Below are 25,674 nucleotides of genomic sequence, written 5' to 3' on the forward strand. Positions count from 1 at the left end.
ACTTAAATTGGAAGGAACACATAGAAAATGATGTGGGGAAGGCTAATCAAAGACTGTGTTTTATTGGCAGGACACTTAGAAAATGTAACAGATCTCCTAAGGAGACTACCTACACTATGCTTGTCAGTCCTCTTTTAGAATACTGCTGTGCGGTTTGGGATCATTACCAGATAAGACTAATGGAGTACATGGAAAAAGTTCAAAGAGGGAATGATACAGGATTTGAGCTGGACTTTTTTTTTTTAAAAAAAAAAAAAAAAAAAAAAAAAAAAAAAAAAAAAACACCCACACACACATTGCGATGGAAACTTCTACAAAATTCCAATCACCAACTTCTCCTCTGAATGTGAAAATATATTGTTGACACTGACCTACATAGAGAGAAACGATCACCACAATAAAATAAGGGAAATCAGAGCTCGTATGGAAAGATATTGGTGTTCGTTCTTTCCGCGCACTATACGACACTGGAATAAAATTGTGAAGGTGGTTCGATGAACCCTCTGCCAGGCAGAGTATCCATGTAGATGTAACTGTCTGGACCTACATTATTGGGTGAGTAATAGTAGGACTCCCACTGATGAGTCAAGTGTGCACTACACAAAGCAGTTACTTGGATAGCAGAGTAGTGGAAGATTGGGAACAGTGAGACATTAGTTTTATCTCTGGAATTTTGGTTACAGTTGTTGGTATCTACTGTGAATGTGGTAACCATTATTATTTAGTCTATGGATTTCCATGTTTCGTACTTGACATTCTTGTTGTGATTTCGTTGTTGGTATATTTGTGCGCAGAGGTAAGAAAAGTTTCTTTTTACTAAATTTACGTAGCTGGTTTCTGAGTAGACCATTGGTATTTTCAAATCATTTCATTAGTCACTCAAAACTATGGTTTTTCCAAGACATATTAATCCCCTTCATTGAAATGTTGCTTTAAGCTGAATGTGTTTGGAGCCATTTTGAAAAAAGTTTGCGACTGGGAACAGTGAGACATGAATCATGAGGGTACAGTGAGACATGCCCAGGAGAAAGAAGACTGATTTGGAAATAGGAAGGTTTTTAGAATCTACAATGACAGAAGCTGTCATGCTGGTGATCGCAAATAAAATGAGCATCAGGAGTGCATCTAAGTTGAAAGGCTTATCCTTTCAAACAGTTAGTCGACACGTTAAGAAATATCATGAGGATAACACTTCAAACATGTGTCCTAACTGTTCAGAGAACTGCAGTTTTGCACCAGAATTGGAGCTCAGTGTTCTAAAATGTTTTATGGACTTACTATGAACGAGAGCCGTACCTCAGCTTATGAATCAGGTATTAAAAATAACATTGTTTTACCCAAAACCTGGACTGAAAGTGAGAAAGCATCTATCGGCTGGATGAAAGGTTTTCGACAAAGATTCCCTTAACTGTCTCTTCGAAGCCCGGAAAGATGCAGCTTATCTAGACCTACAGGCTTTAATAAACTTAATGTGTCAAATTTCTTTGATAAACTGGAAGAAGTAATCAAACATCATCCAAATTTTGCTGATGGATCACGTATTTTCAATCTTGATGAAACTGGAGCAACAACGGTGCAGAAGTCACAAAAGATTTTGGCCTTTAAGGGTATGAAACAAGTTAACAAAGCAACCAGTGAAGAATGTGGAACACTGGTTACGACATGTTGTATTATAAATGCTCTCGGTATTAGCCTACCCCCTGTCACAATATTTCCACATGTGAATTTTAAAGATCATATGATATTAGGAACATCTGCTGGCACATTAGGTCTTACCGTTAAAGGATGAACTCAGAATGTTTTGTGAAGGTCATTCATCACTTCATCAAGTTCTCTGCCAGCTCAAAAGCAAATCCATCTTTGTTACTGATGGATAATCATGAGAGCCACCCCTCAATAGAGGCAATAGATCTGTGCAAAGAGAATGGGATAACGATTCTGGCAATTCCACCTCAATGCCCCAATAAACGAGTGCCTATTGATGTCAATGTCATGAAACCTTTCAATACATTTTATGATGCTGCTGCAGAAACATGGATGGTGTTTCAACCAGGTGAATCATTTTCAATTTATAATGTTGCTCACTGTGTGGGGATAGCATACCTCCAAGGAATGACTCCTGTCAATATCATTGCCGGATTTAAGAAGACAAGAATATTTCCTTTAGATCAATGAGGATGATTTTCTTCCATCCTCTGTTACTGACAGACCTCTAAAACACACATATCACCCAAAAAAGACCTCAAACCTGAAATTGATGTGGGACACCCATCACATGATGAAAGTGAAGCACAGTCTATAGCATCTAGTTCTTCAGAATCACATGGAAAATCTGCACCAATGTCTTATCTCTCTCCAGATGACATATGGTGTTCCCCAAAGGCAAAACCAAGAAATAGTTGAAGTCGCTGATGGCCTAAAGGAAGAACAATGATTGCAACCGACACACCAGAAAGGAATGAACTGCAAATGAAAAGGAAATGAAAAGACATTATGAGACCTAAAGCAAAGCGAGCTTTATAACTAGTTGATGAAACTGATGCTGACAAAAGTGAATTAATTTTACAAGATTCTTCAGATGGCACCTTTGATCAGACATAACTGATTCCAAAACCGGAAATGGTTAACTTTGAAAACTTACTGCACTCACCCAAAGTGGGTGACTTTGTTTTAGTAGAGTTTGAGCCAAAAAAGAAAATATATTATGTAGGAAAAATTCTTTCAATTGCAGGAGAGTCATCCAAATATGAAGTTACATTTCTTAGGAAAAATTTGAAACTAGAGAACAAATTTGTGATACCTGTAGTTCCAGATATTTCGTTCATTGACACAAAATGCATAAAAATGTTATTGTCTAATACTACTACAACACATAACAAGGCAAAAAGACAACAACCTGCTGTTTCATTTGAGAGCAAGTTTGCTTCTTATGATGTTCGTTAGAATTTGAGACACTGTCTCACTGTATCCAATGTTAAAAATTCATGGGTACAGTGAGACACTTTCATGATTAATTTTTTAAAAAGGAAAGACTGTCAATATTTTATCAGTAAATTGTCAAAGTATTCATAACAAAGTCACCAAATTTACTGTCCTCTATGTAATTTCTATGCTCAAATTATTTTCAGACTGAAGTAGAAAGCTCTGAGATATTTAGCGAGTCAACGAAGGAATGTAGGAAAGACTGATTAGATGCCAGAGGAGGGAATGTGTTCACTGCAGCTGACAAAATATTGTTTTTATTGAAGTTGAAGTTTAGTGTCAAGGTGAAGATATCTCACCAGTTATAGCACATCTAGGGGAAACAAAGTTAATTGTTGGATGTTTTTACTGACCACATAATTCCACTGTGACTGTTTTAGAATCATTCAAACAAAGTCTATTGTCAGTGGCACAAAAATACACAGATCTTGCAATACTAGTTGGAGGCCACTAATCCACAGACTATAGACTGGGATGCCATTAGATTCATTGTAGTGGGTACAGACAGACATTCTTGTGAAGTACTTTTGAACACATTTTCCAAAAACTATCTTGAGTAGATAGTATAGTAGCCGAAACAATGTGGAAATATTTTAGACCTTGTAGCTACAAACAGGCCAGACCTTATCAAAGGCATCAACATGGAGACAGGGAGTAGTGATCATGATGTTATCGTAGCAACTATGGTTACGAAAGTTAATAAATCAGTCAAGAAGGGTATGAGAGTATTTCTGCTATAAAGAGCACACAAGCAGCTATTAGCATCTCACTTAGACAGTGAACTGACACCATTTAGTTCCAGTCTGTAGGAGAAAAAGGAACTATGGGCAAACTTTAAACAGATAGTAAATTGTGTTCTGGACAAGTATGTGTCTAGTAAGTGGATTACAGGTGGAAAAGACGCACAGTGATTTACCAACAAAATTCAGAAAATGCTGATAAAGTAAAAAGAGGCTGCTGCACCCTTGGTTCAAAAGAGAATGCACAATAGGCAAAGGATGGCACAGATTCATGCATCTGTAAAAAGATCTATGCATGAAGCATACAACAACCACCACTGTCATACCTTAGCAAAAGATCTGGCTGAGAACCCAAGAAAGTTCTTATCCTATTAAAATTTCGCCTAAGGTTTCCATTCTGTCACTTGTTGACCAGTCTGGTGTGGCAGAAGATGGCAACAAAAGGAAAGCTGAAGTTTTAAACTTCATGTTAAAGAAATCAGTTCATGCAGGAGAATCATACAAACATACCATCATTTGACCATCACAGGCAGACCCGTATGGACGACGATATCATAATAAGCATCCCTGGCACAGAGAAACAGCTGAAAGTGCTGTAAACAAGTAAGTTTCCAGGTCCTACTGGAATCCCAATTCGGTTTTACAACAGCACTGGTCCCATACTTAGCTTGCATTTATCACAAATCTCTTGTCTACGTGAAGTCCCAAGCAAATGGAAAAAAAGTGCAGGTGACTCCTGCACATAGGAAGGGTAAAAGAGCGGACTCACAAAATTACAGATCATTATCCTTAACATCAGTTTGATGCAGAAAACTAGAAAATCTTCTGAGTTCAAACAAATAAATCTCCTAGAGATCAAAAAGCTTATGTCTATTCCATGAATCAGCATGGTTTTAGAAGACATCACTCACTTGAAACTCAGCTTGCCCTTTTCTCACATGATATACTTTGGATGAAGGATGTAGGACCACAGGCAGATCCCATATTTCTAGATTTCTAAAAAGCATTTGACATGGTGCCCAACTATAGACTGTTAACAAAGGTAAGAGCATACAGAATAGATACCCAGATATGAGAGTGGCCCAAAGATTTCTTTGGTAATAGAACTCAATATGTTGTCCTCAATGGAGAGTATTCAACTGAAACAAGGGTATTGTCATGAGTGACCCTGGAAAGTGTGATAAGATCGCTATTATTTTGGATGTACATAAATGATCTGGCGGACAAAGTGGGCAGCAATCTGCAGTTTTTGTTGATGATGCTGTAGCATATGAGGTGTCAATGTTGACTGACTGTAGGAGAATGAAAAAATACCCAGATAAAATTTATTGTTGATGTGATCAATGGCAGTAGCTCTAAATGCAGAAAAATGTAAGTTATTGTAAATCAGTAGGAAAAACAAACCCACCATGTTTGGACACGGCATTAGTAGGCCCTCCTAGACACAGTCGTGTAGTTTAACTAAATGGATGTAATGTTGCAAAGTTACATGAAATGGAATGAACATGCGAGGATTATGATAGGGAAGGTGAATGGCTGACTCTGGTTGAAGGCGAATGGGTGACTGGTTTATTGGGAGAATTTTAGGAAAGTGTGGTTCATCTGTATAGCCGGCTGTGTAAATGACTCTAGTGTGACCTATTCTTAAGTACTGTTCACATGTTTGGGAACCATACCGGTCAGATTAATGGAAGACATTAAAGCTATTCAGAGGTAGCTGCTAGATTTGTTATCAGTACATTTCAATAACATGCAAGTATTATGGAGATGCTTCGGGAACTTTTCAAGGAACATTAAACATCTGGCAATTGAAGCTGGCTGCAGAATGATTCTACTGTCACCAACATATATTTCGCATAAGGACCATGAAGATATGTGAGAACACCACTGTGTATATTATAATGTTGCTCAGGGTAAAATTGCACTTCATACTGATGTTATTTATGTTATACCTAACTGACATATTTCCTTATATTAAAGGGAAGACCTGGTGGGACACAAATAATCTAAGGAGTAAAGGTAAAAACTCAACAAATAGCTGAGGCAGTGAGTCATCAAAACAAGACTGAGAATTTTGCCAGCTTTTGGATGAATGCTTTCCACCACAGATGGGTTGTGTTGTATGGAATGGGAAAGGGGAGAACAGAGAGGGGGGAGGTAGGGAGGCTTGGAGAAGAGTGGTTGACAGCAGCAAGTGCACACGATAAGAAAGTGACACCAGTGAGGTTGTTCTGGCCACAGGGAGGACCTTTTCGCACAGCAGACAATGGCATGAAGGAGTGGATTGGGAAGGGAGACTGTGGGGAAGGGGATGTGAGTGGAGGATAAATGAAGTTGTGGGACAGGGCTGGAGGTGGGAATAATGCAACAGTTGTTGGAGACTGAGGCCAGGAGGGTTAGGGGCCAAAATGATGTGTTGGAAGGACAACTCTCATCTGTGTAATTCAGAGAACTGATTTTGGGGGAGGTATCCAGCTAGTATAGGTTGTAAAGCAGCCACTGAGATTGAACATATTTTGCTCAGTAGTGTGTTCTGTCACTGAGTGATCAACTCTGCTCATGGACTCAGTATAGTTGTGACCATTCTTCTGGGTGGACAGCAGGTTAGTGGTCATGTCCAAAGGACAGAAGAGAATCAAATGAAGGGTGTGGTAAAGGTGTTGACACTGTGGAGAAATGAGATGTTTTGGCCCAGGGTAGAGGCCATAAAAAGTCATAAATGAACCTGAACCAAATGAGGGATCTGGGATTTTGGGTGGATAGGAACATTTCTTCCAGATAGCTCAAAAAGAGGATGATACAGAAGGGGACTGTATGGTTCTTTCAGTGGGAACTCAGTAACCAGCTACAATGGAGCATCAAATATTGTTTGGTTTATGGATTTTGGGAAGTGCATAGAGAATAGATGACTGGGGCAGTAGTTTTCAATGGTAGATGCATTGGAGGGACAGCTTCTGGATGGGCCTATAAATTGGGGAAGAGATTGGAGGTTATGCTGGATTTCTGGGATAGGGTCAAATGGAAGGACATGCAGGTGGAAGAATCAGCGAATTGGTCATCTAGGTTCATTCATGATATCTTCATGATCTGGATCCAAGGCCAAGAAACCCTATCCTTATTTCTCCATAGCCTCTAACCTTCTCTTCCATCTGCTTTACCTAGTCCTCCTCATCCCAGTGAGCCATCCTTCTGGAAATTGATCTCCATCTGTTGGATGGCTGCATCCAAAACTCTTCCATATCAAGCTCAATAACCAGCAAAGGTACCTGCATTTTGATAGCTGTTGTCCTACTGATACCAAAAAGTCATTCGCATACATTCTGACCATTGTTGCAGACATGAGCAAATAATCCCTTTCCCAGTTTGCTGAAGGTCTCGCTAATGTCTTCCTAGGCAGGCATATTCCCAAACTTAATCTGTAGCAGATTTCTCATGCCATATTCATCATTTTGATTTGCAGCTCCTTGTGTTGGTCATGTTTGCAGTTAAAATTGTTTAAAATTTTTGGATGTGATGTCCGCCAGTAATGCAAAACACCGTTTTTTCTCAGTACCCAAACATGTTTTGGCACTACTGTGCCATCATCAGTGGGTTTTCGTTTTTAATTATTCCACAATGTGAACATTTTTGTTAAATGATTATAAAAAAAGGACCTTTACAAATAAAAACAGCACAAACAGATAAAAGTCTACACACACACACACACACACACACACACACACACAAAGACAAAATGCAAACAAAATTCAAAATTGGCACCGAACTCTCTGGTGAACAAATGAACACTGGCTGAGTTGGGACACATAACAAACTGCAATCACACTGTGTTTTGGTGAAGTGGAAAGTATTTTTACTACATTTTTTGTGGAAAATACTTGTTATAGTTAGGTGTGCATCACAACACCTCAGCTTGATGCGGAGAATGGAAGTGCTTACCACACGAAAACTTAAGTAAAAACGAATATATGCACGAAAACATCGCGACAAACTAAATTACATTCTCAAAAACTTTCTCATCAACATTGTTTGGTTGCAAATGGCAAGTTACCTGCAGTAATTAACATACAAGCGATCTAGAAAATTCATGCACCAAATGTAAAAGTATTTACAAAAAGAAACAATCTGTTGTTTGAACTAAAGATGCACATAATTTTATAATCATTTAACAAAAATGTTCACATTCCAGAATCAATAAAAACGAAAACCCACTGATGATGGCACAGTCGTGCCGAAACATATTCTATCCTCCAGCCCCCCCCTCTCAGTTTTGCCAGTTTTGTAAAAAGCCTCATCGCTACTGGTGTGGAGGCTCAGTTGCCATTGTGTTACAGTCTATCTCTTTGAAAACATTCCGCAACTTTTCTACACTTCATGATCAGATCAGAAGAAGTGAAGACTGTCTCTTAAAAAGGCAAAACGAGAATTTTATCAGCTTTTTTAAATGGATATAATTTGCGTATTTTTTTATGATTGTAGGTGTTACGGTATTCAGCCTAGCAGCAACTGCTTTGTGGTCGCTAATCCCTGTATTCATCACAATACTCACTATTTGTCCAGGATTATTTGTTGCTTTTGGTCAAGTATGCTTTCACAACCATTTACACTTCAAGTGGGCTCATGAACTAATAGTTCAAAATAATTTTCTGAGAAAGCATTAAGTACAATTTCGGATGATGTTTCATGTCTGTCGCCGGCTTTAAATGTATAATTTGTCCAGCATATTTAGGATAGATTAAAGTCACCACCGACTATAATTGTATGAGCAGGGTCCTTATTTGAAATGAGACTCAAGTTTTCTTTGAAATGTTCAACTATATATTCTGAGTCGAGGGATTGGTAAAATGATCCAATTAATAGTTTAGTCCGATTGTCACGTATAACCTCTACCCATAGTATCTACTTCAATTTCGCAACAAGGCAAACTACCTCTGACAGCAATAAATACTCCACCACCAACTGTATTTAATCTGTCCTTTCTGAACACTGTTAGATCATCCGCCATTACGCCACACCTTCACCCAATCTCTTACCACATTGGTCATGTCTCTACAAAAGAGTCAGGTACAAGACCTATCTGATAAACACATCCAGCACATCTGCAGACCTGTCACTGACACATCTTATTCTATCAAATGCAGAGCCAGCTGTGAAGGCAATCCCATCAATATCAACTTTCCTTTAAGTTCTGTAGAGCAATTTATGTGGGCATGATTACCAACCAGCTGTCCACTTGAATAAATGGCCATTGCCATAAAATGCCCGAGACCTGAGCCAATCATTCAGTGGGAGAACATGCTACTGACAGCAACAAGTTCAATTTCAATGGCTGTTCCACAACCCAAGTCACTTGGATCCTTCCTCCCAACACCCGGCTTCTCTGGATTATATGGATGTAAATTGTCCTCAAAACACATCCTTTGATCCCATAATCCACATCTTCTTCCCCCTCCCCCCTTATCCGTCTCCTACTCTTAATCAACCCGTCCATGTCGTCAGGCACTGTGCACAACTCTCCCTGCATGAGGCCAGAAGGAGCTGACCAGTGTCACATTATTCTACCATGCACTTACTGCCCCCTCCCCAACCCCCCCCCCCCCTCTCTCTCCCCCCGAGTCATCACCCAACATTGCCCAAACCTCCTTCACACTGTCAGCTTCCTTTCTTCCTGTGCCCAGTCCATCCGATACAAGCCTTCAGCCCAGTGCCAGCACAATGTAGTAAGCTAGGGTGATTCTATAGCTACCAAAACTCTCAGGCTTGTCTATGTGCCTTTCAAAAAGTCAGCACCACTAGCATGCAATGAGTTTTTACCTTTACTCCTCAATTTATTGACAAAACCATTTTGTATGTTTCAATCATATTCAAAGTTGAAACATAAATTTTCAAGGGAAAATGTGTTTTCATTCTGTACTTCTGCCATGCAAAATGTCCTATGTGTGGGCTAAATTTTGATCATGTGCAATAACTTCATTAAAAGAAAAGAAAAAGATAGTTAAACTAACTTGAACAAATCAAATAAAAATTAATGTTAAAACAATTTAATAGCAGTCTTTGAGATTATTATTATTATTATTATTTTATGCCACTTTCTTGTCAATTGAAAAGTGTGTGCCATCTGATTGTTTTCCATTAGCATAATCCAATTTATTTCATAGTACCCAGCCTCTTTAGTTCAGTACATTTTGTCCAGTATTTCTGGAAGATCATAAGGAGAAAGTACTTATGTGGTGTCCTATCTGGCAAACAAAGTGTTGAAGTAGTAGTTTGTGCCAGAATTAAATAATTTTGAATAGGTTAGTTGCTAGCAATTAAACACGTATTTTTGTGATAAAACAGAATCTTTTCTTTAGTGAATTGGATTACTAAGTTTGCTTCCATGTTAAGTTGCGTAACATAAGTCTCTGTTTCTAAATAATATATCAATGTCATATGATGTGCAGCCATGAAAACTGCTTATCTGATTGTTATTTTATGTAAATATTAGAAATAATGCCTTCACAAATGTGAATACACACCATAAAAACTTATCTGGGCTGCAGTTGGACAATTCCAAATACTGCTGGGAAATCGCCAAATGATACTGCTTCTCGTTAACTGCAAGAAATCAAATCCTACCTCTGCTCCTCCTGCCAACCCAGTAGTCCATCCTTGGTTCATGTCCAGGTGTACGTGTTGGCAGCAGCTCTGCTCTTCCTGCACCTGCTCCCAAGGTCAGTCTGATGTCTGGTATCTCATTTCTCTTCTTGACCTTTCTAATAGTAGGGTTCCATGCCTTACTAACAATGTAAGTTCTACCACGATTTATTAGTTGTTCTGTTACTCAAATCTCAATAGATTCCTTAATGACAGACTACGAGAAGTGGGATGTCTGTGTCAGAACCTTGGTGTGCTGATAATCCAGTCTATGTAATTCCATTGTTCTGCAACTGCTGACTTGTTAAGTTGCTGCAGTCTGGGGTGCCGTTGGTATTCTCAGCAATGGTCTTCAACAGTACACACTGTGTGACCTATGTATGTCGTACCACATTGGCAGGGTAAATGACAGAGCCTGGATTTCCATAGTCCCAGATCATCTTTCACACTACCAAGCAATGCTCATGTTTTGGCTTGTGGTCAGAAGACCGTCTTCACTTGCTGCTTCTGAAGATTCATCCTATCTTCCCACATAATGTGCCACCAAAAGGAATAAATGCAATGACCACATCCATCAATCCAAAACACAGCCACTGGATGCTGGGCATGGATGGCCGAGGCAGTGGCTGATCAGAGAAAGCAGGGGAGGAGATAAAAGTGCAGTGCCGGCTGCCCGTCAGTCAGTCCATCAGGTCACCTGAGGATGGCAATGAGGTAATTTGCCAAAATATTGTGCCCTTTGGACACTGGTATCCAGCAGATCACCCATGATCTATTTTGACATACACACACTTGATCCCCACACTTTTCCACATGGTGTGACCCCCCCAATACTGTGCATAAATACAACTGTGACGAAAACCAAATACCAAAATCCCAATGAAATGTAGAAAAATGGAATTACTCCTTTTGCTACAATTCTATTCCTTAAATAACTATTTTCTTCTTGTCTGTCAACTGATTCCAATTATACAGACACTGCACGCATCATACAGGGTGTTTCAAAAATGACCGGTATATTTGAAACGGCAATAAAAACTAAACGAGCAGTGATAGAAATACACCGTTTGTTGCAATATGCTTGGGACAACAGTACATTTTCAGGCGGACAAACTTTCGAAATTACAGTAGTTACAATTTTCAACAACAGATGGCGCTGCAAGTGATGTGAAAGATATAGAAGACAACGCAGTCTGTGGGTGCGTCATTCTGTACGTCATCTTTCTGCTGTAAGCGTGTGCTGTTCACAACGTGCAAGTGTGCTGTGGGTAACATGGTTTATTCCTTAGAACAGAGGATTTTTCTGGTGTTGGAATTCCACCGCCTAGAACACAGTGTTGTTGCAACAAGACGAAGTTTTCAACGGAGGTTTAATGTAACCAAAGGACCGAAAAGCGATACAATAAAGGATCTGTTTGAAAAATTTCAACGGACTGGGAACGTGACGGATGAACGTGCTGGAAAGGTAGGGCGACCGCGTGCGGCAACCACAGAGGGCAACGCGCAGCTAGTGCAGCAGGTGATCCAACAGCGGCCTCGGGTATCCGTTCGCCGTGTGCAGCTGCGGTCCAAATGACGCCAACGTCCACGTGTCGTCTCATGCGCCAGAGTTTACACCTCTATCCATACAAAATTCAAACGCGGCAACCCCTCAGCGCTGCTACCATTGCTGTACGAGAGACATTCGCTAAAAGATATAGTGCACAGGATTGATGACTGCAATATGCATGTGGGCAGCATTTATTTTTACATGGACGGCTTCATCAATAAACAGAACTGGCGCATATGGGGAACCGAAAAGCCCCATGTTGCAGTCCCATCGTCACTGCATCCTCAAAAAGTACTGGTCTGGGCCGCCATTTCTTCCAAAGGAATCATTGGCCCATTTTTCAGATCCGAAACGATTACTGCATCACGCTATCTGGACATTCTTCGTGAACTTGTGGCGGTACAAACTGCCTTAGATGACACTACGAACACCTCGTGGTTTATGCAAGATGGTGCCCGGCCACATCGGATGGCCGACGTCTTTAATTTCCTGAATGAATATTTTGATGATCATGTGATTGCTTTGGGCTATCCGAAACATACGGGAGGCGGCGTGGATTGGCCTCCCTATTCGCCAGACACGAACCCCTGTGACTTCTTTCTGTGAGGACACTTGAAAGACCAGGTGTACCGCCAGAATCCAGAAACAATTGAACAGCTGAAGCAGTACATCTCATCTGCATGTGAAGCCATTCCGTCAGACACTTTGTCAAAGGTTTCGGGTAATTTCATTCAGAGACTACGCCATATTATTGCTACGCATGGTGGATATGTGGAAAATATCGTACTTTAGAGTATCCCAGACCGCAGTGCCATCTGTTGTTGACAGTTGTAACTACTGTAATTTCGAAAGTTTGTCTGCCTGAAAATGTACTGTTGTCCCAAGCATATTGCAACAAACGGTGTATTTCTATCGCTGCTCGTTTAGTTTGTATTGCCGTTTCAAATATACCGGTCATTTTTGAAACACCCTGTATGTACCCTAAAGTGCCAAATTGTTATTTGTGCAGTATTTTATGTAATCTTATTATTCACATTTTAATTTACAATCTACTGATTACAATGGTACATTTACTTTTTGAATAACACATTTTATTTTAAGATAAATTGGTAATTGAACTTGTTCCTAGGCCATGTGGTCATAAAAATAGTGAGAGCTAATAACAGTTTATTAAAAAAAAATACCTCATTAGAAAGCACTAATTTTACTCTTTTCAGTCAAAGGTTAACTCAATCTGAAAATTCATTAACCTAGAAATTATTTGTAATTACAATTTGGACACACCAAAAATATTTTCATCATTTGAATCTTTAAGCTTGTTTATTTCCCGGATTTGATATCATGCTTTTGTTGCAAGAATTTTTCTGAATCAGATAGCACCTTTGGTTACTCAAAGAAGACTCTAATTAATAAATACCATAAATGGGAGAAATTATGAACCTGATGACTTTACATGAAACCAGTAATTACTGCACAGATACACAGTGTATCAATCAAATAGTGCATTTGACTTTAATACTTTTCTAATCATCTAACATACAATTAAACAAATTTAGTGTTAGGTTAAGTATGTTTACACTACTGCTAAACCTGATCCTTACATTGTTATAAACTAAAATATAATTACCATTTTCACAAAATATCTACATACCCATTTTTATACACCTCCTCCACACAAGAAATCCTCACTCTGTGAGTAGAATTCCATAGAGCAACATCTCAGTGTTACTCCTTGCATTTGCAACATGTTTCTGACTCACAGAGTGTCCATGCTTGTAAACTGTCATGGTAACACCTATGTGTAAAAAGTACACACCTAGAATCCACTTATCAACATTTATTTGCTGGAGTCTACATCTATGTGTAAAAAGTTCACACTCAGTTCCGAACCCACATCTTCAGGTACCTTATCTTGAAAATCTGGAATCAGTTATGACCACTTGGACATCTTGGTGTAAGAATCTTCAACTGTGTTGTGTCTTTTTAGCATACTTTTACATCTACATATACATGACTACTCAGCAGTTCACAATTAAGTGCCTGGCACAAGGTTCATCAAACCACTTTTCAAGTTATTTCTCTACCATTCCACTCTAGAATGGCATGTGGAAAAAACAAGCACTTAAATCTTTCTGTGTGAGCTCTGATTTCTCTTATTTTATTATAATTATCATATCTTCCTGCGTAGGTGGTTGCCAACATAATATTTTTGCTACCTTTTGTTTCAGAAGATGATTACATTCTAGCCACTAGCTCACAAACATCTATGAGTATATATGGTACTATTTCTCACCAACAAACTGCTAATTATATGAGAAAATGTAGGGAAGACTGGCCATCACTCAAATGTGATCTAATCAGAATAAACATGCAAATAAGTGAACCTTAAATCATTGGTGTTGCATCTGTTATTGCTCAACTTAGTTAAAATCCAAATAATTTTCAGAAGAGACTATGAGTATAAGGTGCTACTCATGAAAAACAGTCAGCAACTAGGTTAGTGATCACCACCACCACCACCACCACCACCACCACCACCACCACCACATCATACATGCTTGACAATACACAGCAGTAGTAGCAAAGATTTTGCTGATGAATGACATGTATGACACTCATTGACATGTTGCGGTATCTCAACATTGCCACCTGGCTGGGGATTTGAGAGCTTTTCATCAACTGAATAACTGTTTGTGCCTGAGATGGTGCTTTTTTATGCACAAGTGACTCTCAGTTAACTGCACACCTGCCACATGGTCACTATTGCTTGCCGTGTATAAGACGGTCAAACACTCCGTGAGAGAAGTGTACAATGTTCAGGCAAGTCATTCTTGCCTTTTGTATCTGCCAGAGGTATCAAAACCTTAATTGTTTAAATGCAACAAGTAAGTCTTCATCAACAACATGACCTTTTTTCCATTTCAGAAGACAAATGTCGACCACCTCAGGCAGAAGGAAATGTGCAACTTACCTATTATGCAATGACTTATCAAATATTCCTTTCCTAATCCATGCCCTCTTATGTCTACAGAACAAGAGGGTTTCATAAAGTAAAGTGTGGGACGACAATGTTTTGCAAGCTATAGCAGTTTTAACCATTTCCACATTCTTATGTCAGTTTCAGATGGGATTTCAGGAAAATTTAGTCTATCAGTAGGATATCCCATTGTCCACTGCTACTGTTTTGTGTTCTCCTAAGTAGCCAACCTTAGATAACATTTAATATTTATCACTCTTACCCTGTTCAAAATAAATGTTCCCCTCTGAGTCAGAGAACACCAATCAAAACACCATCTGCACACACACACACACACACACACACACACACACACACACACACACACATTACACCTGGCTTCCTACAGTGTGCTCAGTTGACTGCCAGCTCTTTACTGGCCCACAGTGAGTGTGCTGGGATGAGATGGGGTGCTTCTTTGTGATTGGTTCTTGGGAGGGATGCAAGAACCAAGTATGAGGATATGGCATGTGATATCAGGTTGTGAATTAGGTTTAGAGGGTATTGCCTGCCTGTGAAGGCCTTTGTGAGGCCTTCAGTGTAATGGGAGTTCTCACCACTGCACACACGTCTACCACAGTTGGTCAGGCTGTATGGGAGAGATTTTTCGGTGTGGAAGGGATAGCAGCTGTCATAGTGCATGTACTGTTGGTGATTGGTGGGTTTGATGTGGACTGAAGTGTGGCTGGAGCCATCTGAGAGGAGCAGATCAACATCTAGGAAGGCAGCTCGATGGGTGGAGAAGGACCAGGTGAAATGGATGGGAGAGGAGGTGATGAGTTTGTGGAAGAATGAGGATAAGGTGTTCTGGCTTCGGGTCCAGGTTATAAAGATGTCATCAATAAACCTGAACCAGACCACCAGGGGTTTGGGAGTTTTGAGAAGCTAAGAATGTTACCTCAAGGTGGACCATGAAGAGGTTGGCATAGAAGGGTGCCAGTGCCACAAATTTGTCTGTATGCATTCCCTTCAAAGGTAAAGTAGTTATGGGTTGGAATTTAGTTGGTTCAGTGTACAAGTAAATAATTGGTTGGTTTGGAATCTGTAGGGTGTTGGGAGATGCAATGTCCAATCACGGTGAGGCCATGGGCAAGATGGTGTCGAGTGAACATTTTTCGTGTAGTGATGTCTCAGTTTCTTTAAAAAGTGATAGTGAGGTTTGTAAAATTTGCATGAAGAAGGTCAAAAGCAGTATCCTGTGTGTCGACTGCAAGTACTGGTACCACGATAAATGTGTCAAAGTCAATTTGAAATATATGAAAGACAAACATGACTGGACATGCCAACAGTGCTTGTAAGTGCCGTGGAAAACGGAATAACGAACACGCTAAAGGCAAAAAAAAAAGCATGTTAACAGATGATTTAGTGTCAATCAATACAAAATATCAAGAACTTCTGAGGAAATATCAAGAGCTGGAAATGAAATATAAAGCAGTGGATTGGAATTATTGTCTAACTCAAGACAACGCAGTTGTCAATGGTCATTCCGCGCAGAAAATGTGGTGTGTGCCGAAAAATACAAACAAGCAAGAACTACATGCAAGTACAGCCCCAGTGATACCATTATCAAACAAATTCTCAGCACTAGCAGCGGACTGTGGTAACACAACAGACATAATCGAACCAGAAAGTAATCACAAAACTCCTGCTACAGAACCAAAAAAGAACTTGCCAACCTTAAGATAAACCAAACGGCTCCTTCTGTATGCCAACAGTCATGGAAAAGACCTATGCAAACGTTTTCACGAAAGTACGCATTCAAAGCATTCAGTTTTTGCGAAAATCAAGCCTGGTGCAATGTTAAATGCAGTGGTGGAGAATATTACAACAGAAACAAGTCAACTGAACAAAGATGATCACGTTGTGATTAATGGTGGCGGCATTGACATATAGAAAAACAAAAGCAAGACAGCCCTGCGACGCTTCTGTAACATATCACCAAAACTATGTTAAACGAACATTGTCATCACAAACATGCCAGTGCGACATGATTTACCACTGTGGTCGTGTGTAAACAAAGAGATTCGACACTACAATTCCGAGATAAAGAAACTGCATGATAAATTTAGCTATGTACATTTGATAAACTTAAGTAAGATGAATTGTGATGAACACACAAAACATGGATTCCACTTAAACAGGAAATGGAAGGCCAAGCTAGTTTCCCCACATAAGAAAATTGTGTGAGAAAGACAGTGTGGAGAAAGCTCCAATTGCTCTGGGCTACAACCACGAGACTTTTTTAGAATAAAGGACCATAATAATAGTTTTCAGGAATGTATTTAGGACATTACTGAGTCCCGTTCAAGCAAAGAAAAGCCAGGCTGTGAAATAAGTGATCAGTCATTGCAAGACAGTTCTAAAAAACCGGTGTTTGCAAAAGGTCATAAAAAGTGTAAGATGGTAAATAAACAAGAAGCAATAACACCCTTAAAGTTAATGCACTTAAATGTGCAATATCTAAGAAACAAACTAGATATACTACAAATATTGATAGAGGAACACTTGCCACATGTACTAGTAATAACAGAACATGGGCTAAAATGCAGTGAAATAATATATTATAGATTAGAAGGTTACACACTAGCAAATAGTTATTGTAGGCAAAACAATAAAGGTGATGGTGTGGAAGTTTATGTTAATACAGATATAGAAGCTAAAAAAATTTTCTTTCTTGAACATCATACTGAAGAAGGATCAGTTGAAATGACAGGTAGTGTACTCTACAGTAATGATCTTAAGTTGCCAAAGCATAAAGTGATTGGAGTATATAGGCCACCAAATGCTGATGTAATGCTGTTTATGGATAAACTTAGTAGTGTTGTCAGTAAGGGCAGTTCTAATGACCGTACTATATTAGGTGACTTTAATATAGATGCAAACTCAAATAGTATAGTAAACGTGAAACTCAGTGTTGCACTGACCTCATACAATCTTGTAAATATAGTGAACTCTGACACCAGAGTGACGGACCCATGTTCCTCTAGAATAGATTATGCTATCAACAAAGATATTATAGATAACGTAAATTACAGTAACTTAATTTTTCTTTATTCTGACCACTTCTGTCAGGTGATAGAATACATAAATTCAGTTATGTGTAAAATAACAAAAACTGTGCTACAGAAATGAATGCTGAATACCCCAAATATTAATGCTCTTAAAGACAAACTAGCAAATGAGAAATGGGATTCTGTGTACCAGGTAAAGGAGTAGGATGAGAAATGGAATGAATTCTACTCAACCCCACTGCATCATTATGAATATAGTTGCCCAGTCAGAGAAATCCAGAAGGCAGATAAACACTGTCAAAATGGAAGTAATCCTAGACTAAAACTCCCACCAAATCTGATTAGGCTCAGACAGCAAGTACATGATCTAAACCAGCTTTATAAAGCTACTACTATGCAGGTTTTCGAGTAAAAATACAATAGGGCCAAACAAACTTTTAAAACTGAAATTGTTAACCTATGGAAGCAGATTAACAGCAAAACAATAGAACAGTCTGACAACATAAGCAAAGCATCTTGGAAGCTGATTGACAAATACCAAAAAGGTCCCAACAAGATTAACATGGAACCACTCAGCATAAGACATGATGGTAACATTATAAAAAACCCAGATACTTTATGTAATATTTTTAATAACTACTACATCTGGCAAACAATCAACCCATATTATAGATTCACAGGTGGAGACCCGATGCTATCTCACCCAATGTACTGAATTTGAATTTGTGGAAGTGAATGAGCAGGAGGTTCGCAGGGCAATGTACATGCTAAAGAAAAAAATTTCATCTGGATGGGATGGCGTATCCAGTGCTATTATTAAAGCATGCTTAGAAGAAATCTCTAAACCTCTTACTCACCCGATTAACTGCAGCATTAGAGAAAACATGTATCCAATGGTTCTAAAAATGAGCGTAGTGAAACCAGTGTATAAAAAGGGAAGTAAGGAAGATGTCTCCAACTATAGACCAATATCATTAATTCCCACTTTTAGTAAGATATTCAAAAGCATTATCCTTTCTCAGGTAAGTGCCTTTTTCACAAAACATAAACTGCTTGCAGATTCGCAGCATGGCTTCAGAAAAGAGCTAAGTACACCACAGCAAGTACACAGTTCATCCATGAAGTTTACTGTGTGTTGAACCAGTTGATGCAGACTGCAGGTATATTTTTGGGCCTGACAAGGGCATTTGATACGGTAAAATATAGGGTACTTCTTAAAAACCTAAAATCTTATGGATCGAACCATAAATCTTCAAACCACATACCTGCTGAATCGTAAGCAAAGCACTAAATTGTCATACAAACTAGATAATAAAATCATGAACTTCCAGTCCACCAGCGAACCTATATTACAAGGTGCACCACAGGGCTCAATCCTTGGACCCTTTATCTTCCTTATATATATAAAGAAACTTCCACATGGGAAAATATATATTAAAAACAAAGATTCCAAGACTTACCAGTGGGAAAGCGCCGGTAGACAGGCACAATAAAATAACACACAAACACACACACACAAAATTTCGAGCTTTCGCAACCGGCGGCTACTTCGTCAGGAAAGAGGGAAGGAAAAGGAAAGATGAAAGGATGTGGGTTTTAAGGGAGAGGGTAAGGAGTCATTCCAATCCTGGGAGCCGAAAGATTATCTTAGGGGGAAAAAAGGATAGGTATATACTCGCGCTCGCTGTGTTTTCCCTACAGCTAGAAAAAGGAAGTGCATTCCAAAAGCTAGCCAAGCTCCATACCTTTTGTTTGTGGGCCTATCATCAACTCAGTGCTTTTGCTTTTGCAGCGAGTTGTCTTTTTTATTCCTAAATAACTTGTAAAAATCATTCATCAGTGCATATGTTAAAATTTTGAATTATTTTGAATTAATTTACCGTTGAGGCATCTCTGCAAATAATGTGTTTTGGCCTGATCTCCACAACAGATCTTGTAATGCATGAAATTCTTCTCTTAGGTAGGAGTTGACCTGTCGCATACTATCAAACTGCATCCTCTGCTCAAGATCAAGTTCAAACCATGTTTCTTCTTGTTCAAGCAAACCAAACTGAAGTACATTTTGGTTAGTAGAGTCAAGAATATCAGCACCTATGGCTGTAAACAAGAACAAAAAACATGCTTTATTATTATCAGCTTAACTCAATAACACATTCATTATTTAAATTTAGCGAATATTCTTGTAACATTTACACTAGGAAAAGATCACTTACCACCACAAGGCATTGCTACAGTGAGATCTATGTTGATTTTCAACTTGGCATCTATATCTGTATCAGGTACAAACTTGAATACAAAGCGGCTGCTCAGAAAATATGACACTTCAGCATATATAAGAATTATTATGATAACAAGAGTCAGCAAGGACACTGCAAAAGAGAGAAAAATAACAGTTCCTCACAGACATAAACAATAAACACAGGTAACTTCACTGCAAACAGCTATGGCTTTAGGAGCTGCATCACCCTAACATTAATACCATTGTATGTAGACTGCAGTCATCACACAAACATCATACAAAGTGATTATGCAGAAAATAATAATAATAATAATAATAATAATAATAATAATAATAATGTCAATGGTATAATCATTCTGTCAGTCCAGACAAAATAAAAAAGGCACAAGCAGTGTAGAAAAGTTTAAGTTCTTAAGGAAGCATATAATCAAAAATAATTTAGACAAAGAAGAACTCTGGGGCTGAACACACAAACTTGAAATTAAGTTCATCTTATAACATTTTTTGAAGACACTTCTAAGCCTGGATAATTTTTAAAGGGTCCAGATTATTTAACAATGACCTGTGTGAGCTATTCAACTGCTCTTCAAAGTCCTTTGTTGACACTGACAGAATTGTAATGTCATCGGCAAACCTCAAAGTCCACATTTATTACCCCTGAACTTTAATTCCTTTTCCATGTTTCTCCTTGACTTCCACTACTGCTTTCTCAGTGTATAAACTGAATTACCTCAGGCATACGCTACAACCCTGTCTCGCTCCCTTTACCTACTCTGCCCTTTCATGTCACTGACAGTTCCAACTTCCACACAAGTTTTAAACAACCTTTTGCTACCTGTATTTTACACCTGCTACTTTCAGAATTTCAAAGAATGTATTTACTCAACACTGTCAAAAGCTTTCTCTAACTCTACAAATGTTATAAACATAGGTTTACTTTTCTACAATCTAACATTTCTACGAAACCCAGACTGATCTTCCCCGAGACTGGCTTCCACCAATTTTTCCATTCTTCTGCAATTTCGCAACAATGATTTATTAAACTTTAAGTTCAGTAATATTCACAGCTGTCAACATGTGCTTTCTCTGAGAGTGGAATTATTACATTCCTCTTGAAGTCTGAAGGTGTTCCGCCTGTGTCATATCTTGCACACCAGGAGGCAACAGTTCTGGCTCTTTCAAGTATCTCAATAAATCTGAGGAATACTGAGTGTGAACTTGAGGGTGGGGTACAGGGTGCATTACTGTTGTTAACTTGTACAGCAAGTAAGTGGAATACATTTGTTTCCTAACATGAAACACAGCATATAGACATTTTCAGTGTTGAGCAGTTATTTTCGAACAAAACACAGTTACTCTACATTCACTGCTATTGAGTACTTTCTATAAAAACAGTTAGAAAATATCCCTGAACAACCTACAGAATTTTGTTAGTGGTATTAAAGTTCACCCCTGTAGATGATGAGGCTGCTAATTTGTGAATACACAATGCATTTAACGCAATTTACATTTGCCAACATATTCTATGGATCAAGTGAGCTGTATTTATTTTATGAAGTAACTAGAAGCGGATTTTCATCTTCACCCCCCCCCCCCTCCCTCACATACAAATCAATGAGTTTTTAGAAACTGATATTATTTTGTAAAAAGTCTCTCTGTTTGCTTTCTAGAAGTGAAATTTATATATTGTGTTTTAAGAATTATTCCAATCATTCTTAGCCAAATTTCTTATGCACTCAGGCATTATGAACACTATCTAACAACGTGGGATTCATGAAGGCTTTTTCTTATAATCAATATCTATCAGTTATAATCAATATTGCAGCCTGCTCACTCATCATTTTTTAAAAATGCTTTCTAAGTAATGATTCACGTTTTTGGCCAAGTGATTTCTCATTAATTTTACTGCCGCTATTTGTGCTTCCCATTGACAAGTCATTCAAATTTGGAACCCATTCTGTGATTTTACAGGTGACAGTCATCAGTCAAACAGGTCAGCATCTGTGGCACTTTGTTTCCTACTGGTGACAGGTTTTTTATTATTTTTTATTTTTTTTTCAGTTATCTAGGCAAGCCTTATTCTTTCAGGTCTGCCCCGACTCCTGCTCTGACCCCACATTCCATTTTCCTTTCCCACTTCTTCTCAATACATTTTCCATTATGCATTCCTGAAATTATATCTTAATGAAATGATCATTAAAACTATATGGAAACTTTATTGACTCTTTTTGTACATCTTAATTAATGTATTAGTACTTTGCACTGGTATGTGGCCTCATACACTATCTGCATAAATAATGGAACATTGCTCTATAACATACAGAATTACTTTTATTACTGACCATGAAAGTTACAAATAAGTGAGACTAAAAGGAAACTAAATTCAACCCAGAGAATTTACAAAAAAGATCATAATATAAAACATATCAGAGAGTTTACTTGCGCAACCTACTATTCTTCTGATTCACAAGTACACAAAAAGGTATCACTGCCACACAGCCTCCCTCCATCCCTCATAGTGTGAAGCATCTGGGGTGTCTTGGTATTTGACCATGATCCACCGACTGGCTGCAGTATGGGTTGGGTGGAGAGAATTGGCTGATGTTTGAGAAGCACAATTTGTCTATTTTCGACTGGTTGTGCCTTGATGCATCGGGGAGGCATCTGAAGTTGTTGCAGGTAAAATCCACAGCACTTTGACACATTCAACTGTGTCCATTGCACAATATATCTGTGGTATGAATGGTTCTGCTCAATACTGGAAAAGGGCCATTGTACAGTACTTTAGGTACACACTGAATGAGTCAGTTCGCAGTATCAAATGTGAGCAACTCTGAGCACAAACATCTGATGTTTGCCATGGCGAGAAAGGAGCACGCAACAAGTATTGGTATGGTGCTTTAATTGCTGCACAGCTGTGGAAGTTCCTCTATAACTGACAGTGACACTAAATAGTCCGCTAGGATAGTCTCTGACACAGCACTGTTGTTTACCAAGCTTAACACTTGTGCTCTCTGTACATCAACTGCCAGGTGCTAAGTCGGCATCTATTATAGGTTATGATATCTCAGTGGTCACAAAGGGCCATCCATGTGAACGGATTGGAGAAATATACATGGGAGACTTTTTCTCCGTAAGTGTTGGCCAATTATTTATTAACAGCCTTCAACTAGGCCTATACATACTGACTGTTGTGTGGTGGGTGGTTGACAGAGGGAGTGCTGATATCGCAGCCAATGTCTAGCAGTAACATTGTGCCGGAATATTTGTCTGATACATACAATCTTTTCAAATTGGTACAATATGTGCAAAGGAGTGGCTGTGGCCCATGGCATGTAGACACATTGGTCCTGTAAGTACATGCATGGTGATATCCATTTTTCGGCATCTCAGCCAAAACATTTATATCAGCACACTTCATACAGATCCTTCAGCGGACATTGCATCATTTCATGTAGTGGTGCCAGCGGTTTGAACTGATCTCAATTTTGTTTACTGGTGGCTTGTCATTGTCGCCCGCTGCATGCGCAGCTGTGTTGTCAGTGTCTCCACTGTGGGTCTTAAGGCCCTAATCTCATCTGAAATGCTCGATTGGTGTCACGGCATGATGGCTGCGCAGTCTGGATTTGTACTTACAGTTTGGTTTGGCTGACTGCTATTGACTTCGTTTTACAAGTACGAAAACAGCGATGCAACTTGAAACACCCCCATTTAATTCCTTTACTGGATTTTGTGTAATTTATCGAAGCCGTCAAACAGTTAATTGTTATGATTATATGACCGTGTGCTTAATGGACGACAGGCTATCCGTTTTTCTGCTGTGGTTTCGGGGTATTTCAACCGAGTGCGGCTGTTTTGCAACTGAGTAGTGGAATGATTGAAAGTTTGTCTATGATAAAGGACCTTCACCTTACATGTCTAATTACAGTTATATCATTTTATTAGTGGCTGATTTTCAGTGCTTCGTCACAGGCAATGCTGATGGTTAACATTCACAACAATCCTCACTGCAATCCATGGTTGTTGCTGGCCGGCGCAGTTTCATATCACTCGCGAATCGGTATTAGTGAGGGTCAACCCCACGACGATCAGGGGGACGTGCTCACTCATCATACTCCGGTGAATTTTACCGTTTACAACTCACTCGACCAACATTCTTACCCATCTCTTCCGCACCACCACTTGCTCGACACTCTCCAGTACTACTCCGCACTCAACACTAGTCTCACTGCCTCCTGCAGTGCTTGACAATCGACTCCTGTCTACTATCAACCTGGGCGTCGGATACTAGCATCTATGTTCGTGGGAGCATGGATCCCTTACAAACTGTTGTTGTTGACTAAAGTGTTACATAGACCCTATCTGCAGCCAGCTTTAATTTGTGAGGTGATCTCTCCTCATATACCTCCAATGCTGTCTGCATTTGATCCACAAGTTGTTGCTGCCCAATGTGTAATAAAAAAGTGTCAGATACTGCTGAACTCTCCAATAAGTTGTGCAGGTTCGAGCACAACTCCAATGGTGCCCAGACATCTCACTTAGTACTTGCCTGACTCTGAGGTCAACAGACTTTGTGCAACAGGAGAAAAGCTCTTGTTTCAACTTGCTCCAAGCTCCATCTGTCAATGGTTCATTGTGATGTTTGACATCAATGTTGTAGTTCGCTGGTCTAAGTTGCCCATCACCATGGTGATCTGCTATTGGTCGTTGGTCACCTTTCGTTGTCAGAATACATTTTGTATCACCACAAACCACGTGCGCTCTTGAGACGGGGAATAATGGTGCCTGCAGTTACAAGTACTGTGGAGGCGAACTGGTGAAACTGACAGGTTGTTTCAAGCTGCACCCATGGCTCCGGGTGTTTTATCTGAGCCTTTAGATACTTTAAATCTTGCCTAACATTGTCCTGCACCCCACCAACTGTATGCAAAGTACCGTGACATGTATGTGTCATGACTGTACCGTATGGGTTACTTGTATTAATTAGAATGTTAAGCTCCAACTCCTTATTTCATTCCAGAGTCTGTTATGGCTGCATTGGATAGCTTGTTGTCACTGCTCATTATCCCGTGCATATCTCGAGCGCTCACAACTTATGCCATTTGCTGAGAAGTAGGGAAACTCTTTAGACAGGATTAACAGTTACAAGTCATCATAAATTATCCACACACAGATTATACATAGTTTTAGAATGTACAGGATTACTTTTATTATTGACCGACATGGTTACAAACCAATCAGAATAAAAGGAAACTAAAATCAACACTCAATACTCATAACAAAGTGGCAACAACCACAACACAAAACATGTCAGAGAGTTTACTTGTGCAACCGCTATTCTTATGACACAAAAGTACACAAAAAGGTGTCACTGCCATGGGTGTTTTGGATATTTAATTATATGCAGTGGCAACTTGTAACAAACAGTTTAAAACATTTTTATTTCTCTTCCAAAATTCATTCTGGTTCGTTGTTTAACCTATATGTTGTAGACCAAAAAAGCT

At 39.1% G+C, this 25,674-nt stretch overlaps 1 protein-coding gene across 5 annotated transcripts in view; it reads right to left on the reverse strand.

Moving 5' to 3' along the window:
* Positions 1–25,674, reverse strand: part of LOC126335441 (endoplasmic reticulum-Golgi intermediate compartment protein 2) — a 99,368-nt gene that overhangs the window by 54,725 nt on the left and 18,969 nt on the right. For all 5 annotated transcript variants that reach the window (XM_049998723.1, XM_049998726.1, XM_049998728.1 and 2 more), the window contains exons 3-4: positions 20,145–20,300; positions 19,812–20,028 (exon numbers count right to left, since the gene is read on the reverse strand). In XM_049998723.1, coding sequence (XP_049854680.1) covers positions 19,812–20,028; positions 20,145–20,300 — 373 coding nt within the window. The remainder of the gene's footprint in view (positions 1–19,811; positions 20,029–20,144; positions 20,301–25,674) is intronic.

Source organism: Schistocerca gregaria, chromosome 2 (genome assembly GCF_023897955.1).
Source record: "Schistocerca gregaria isolate iqSchGreg1 chromosome 2, iqSchGreg1.2, whole genome shotgun sequence".
Taxonomy (NCBI): domain Eukaryota; kingdom Metazoa; phylum Arthropoda; class Insecta; order Orthoptera; family Acrididae; genus Schistocerca; species Schistocerca gregaria.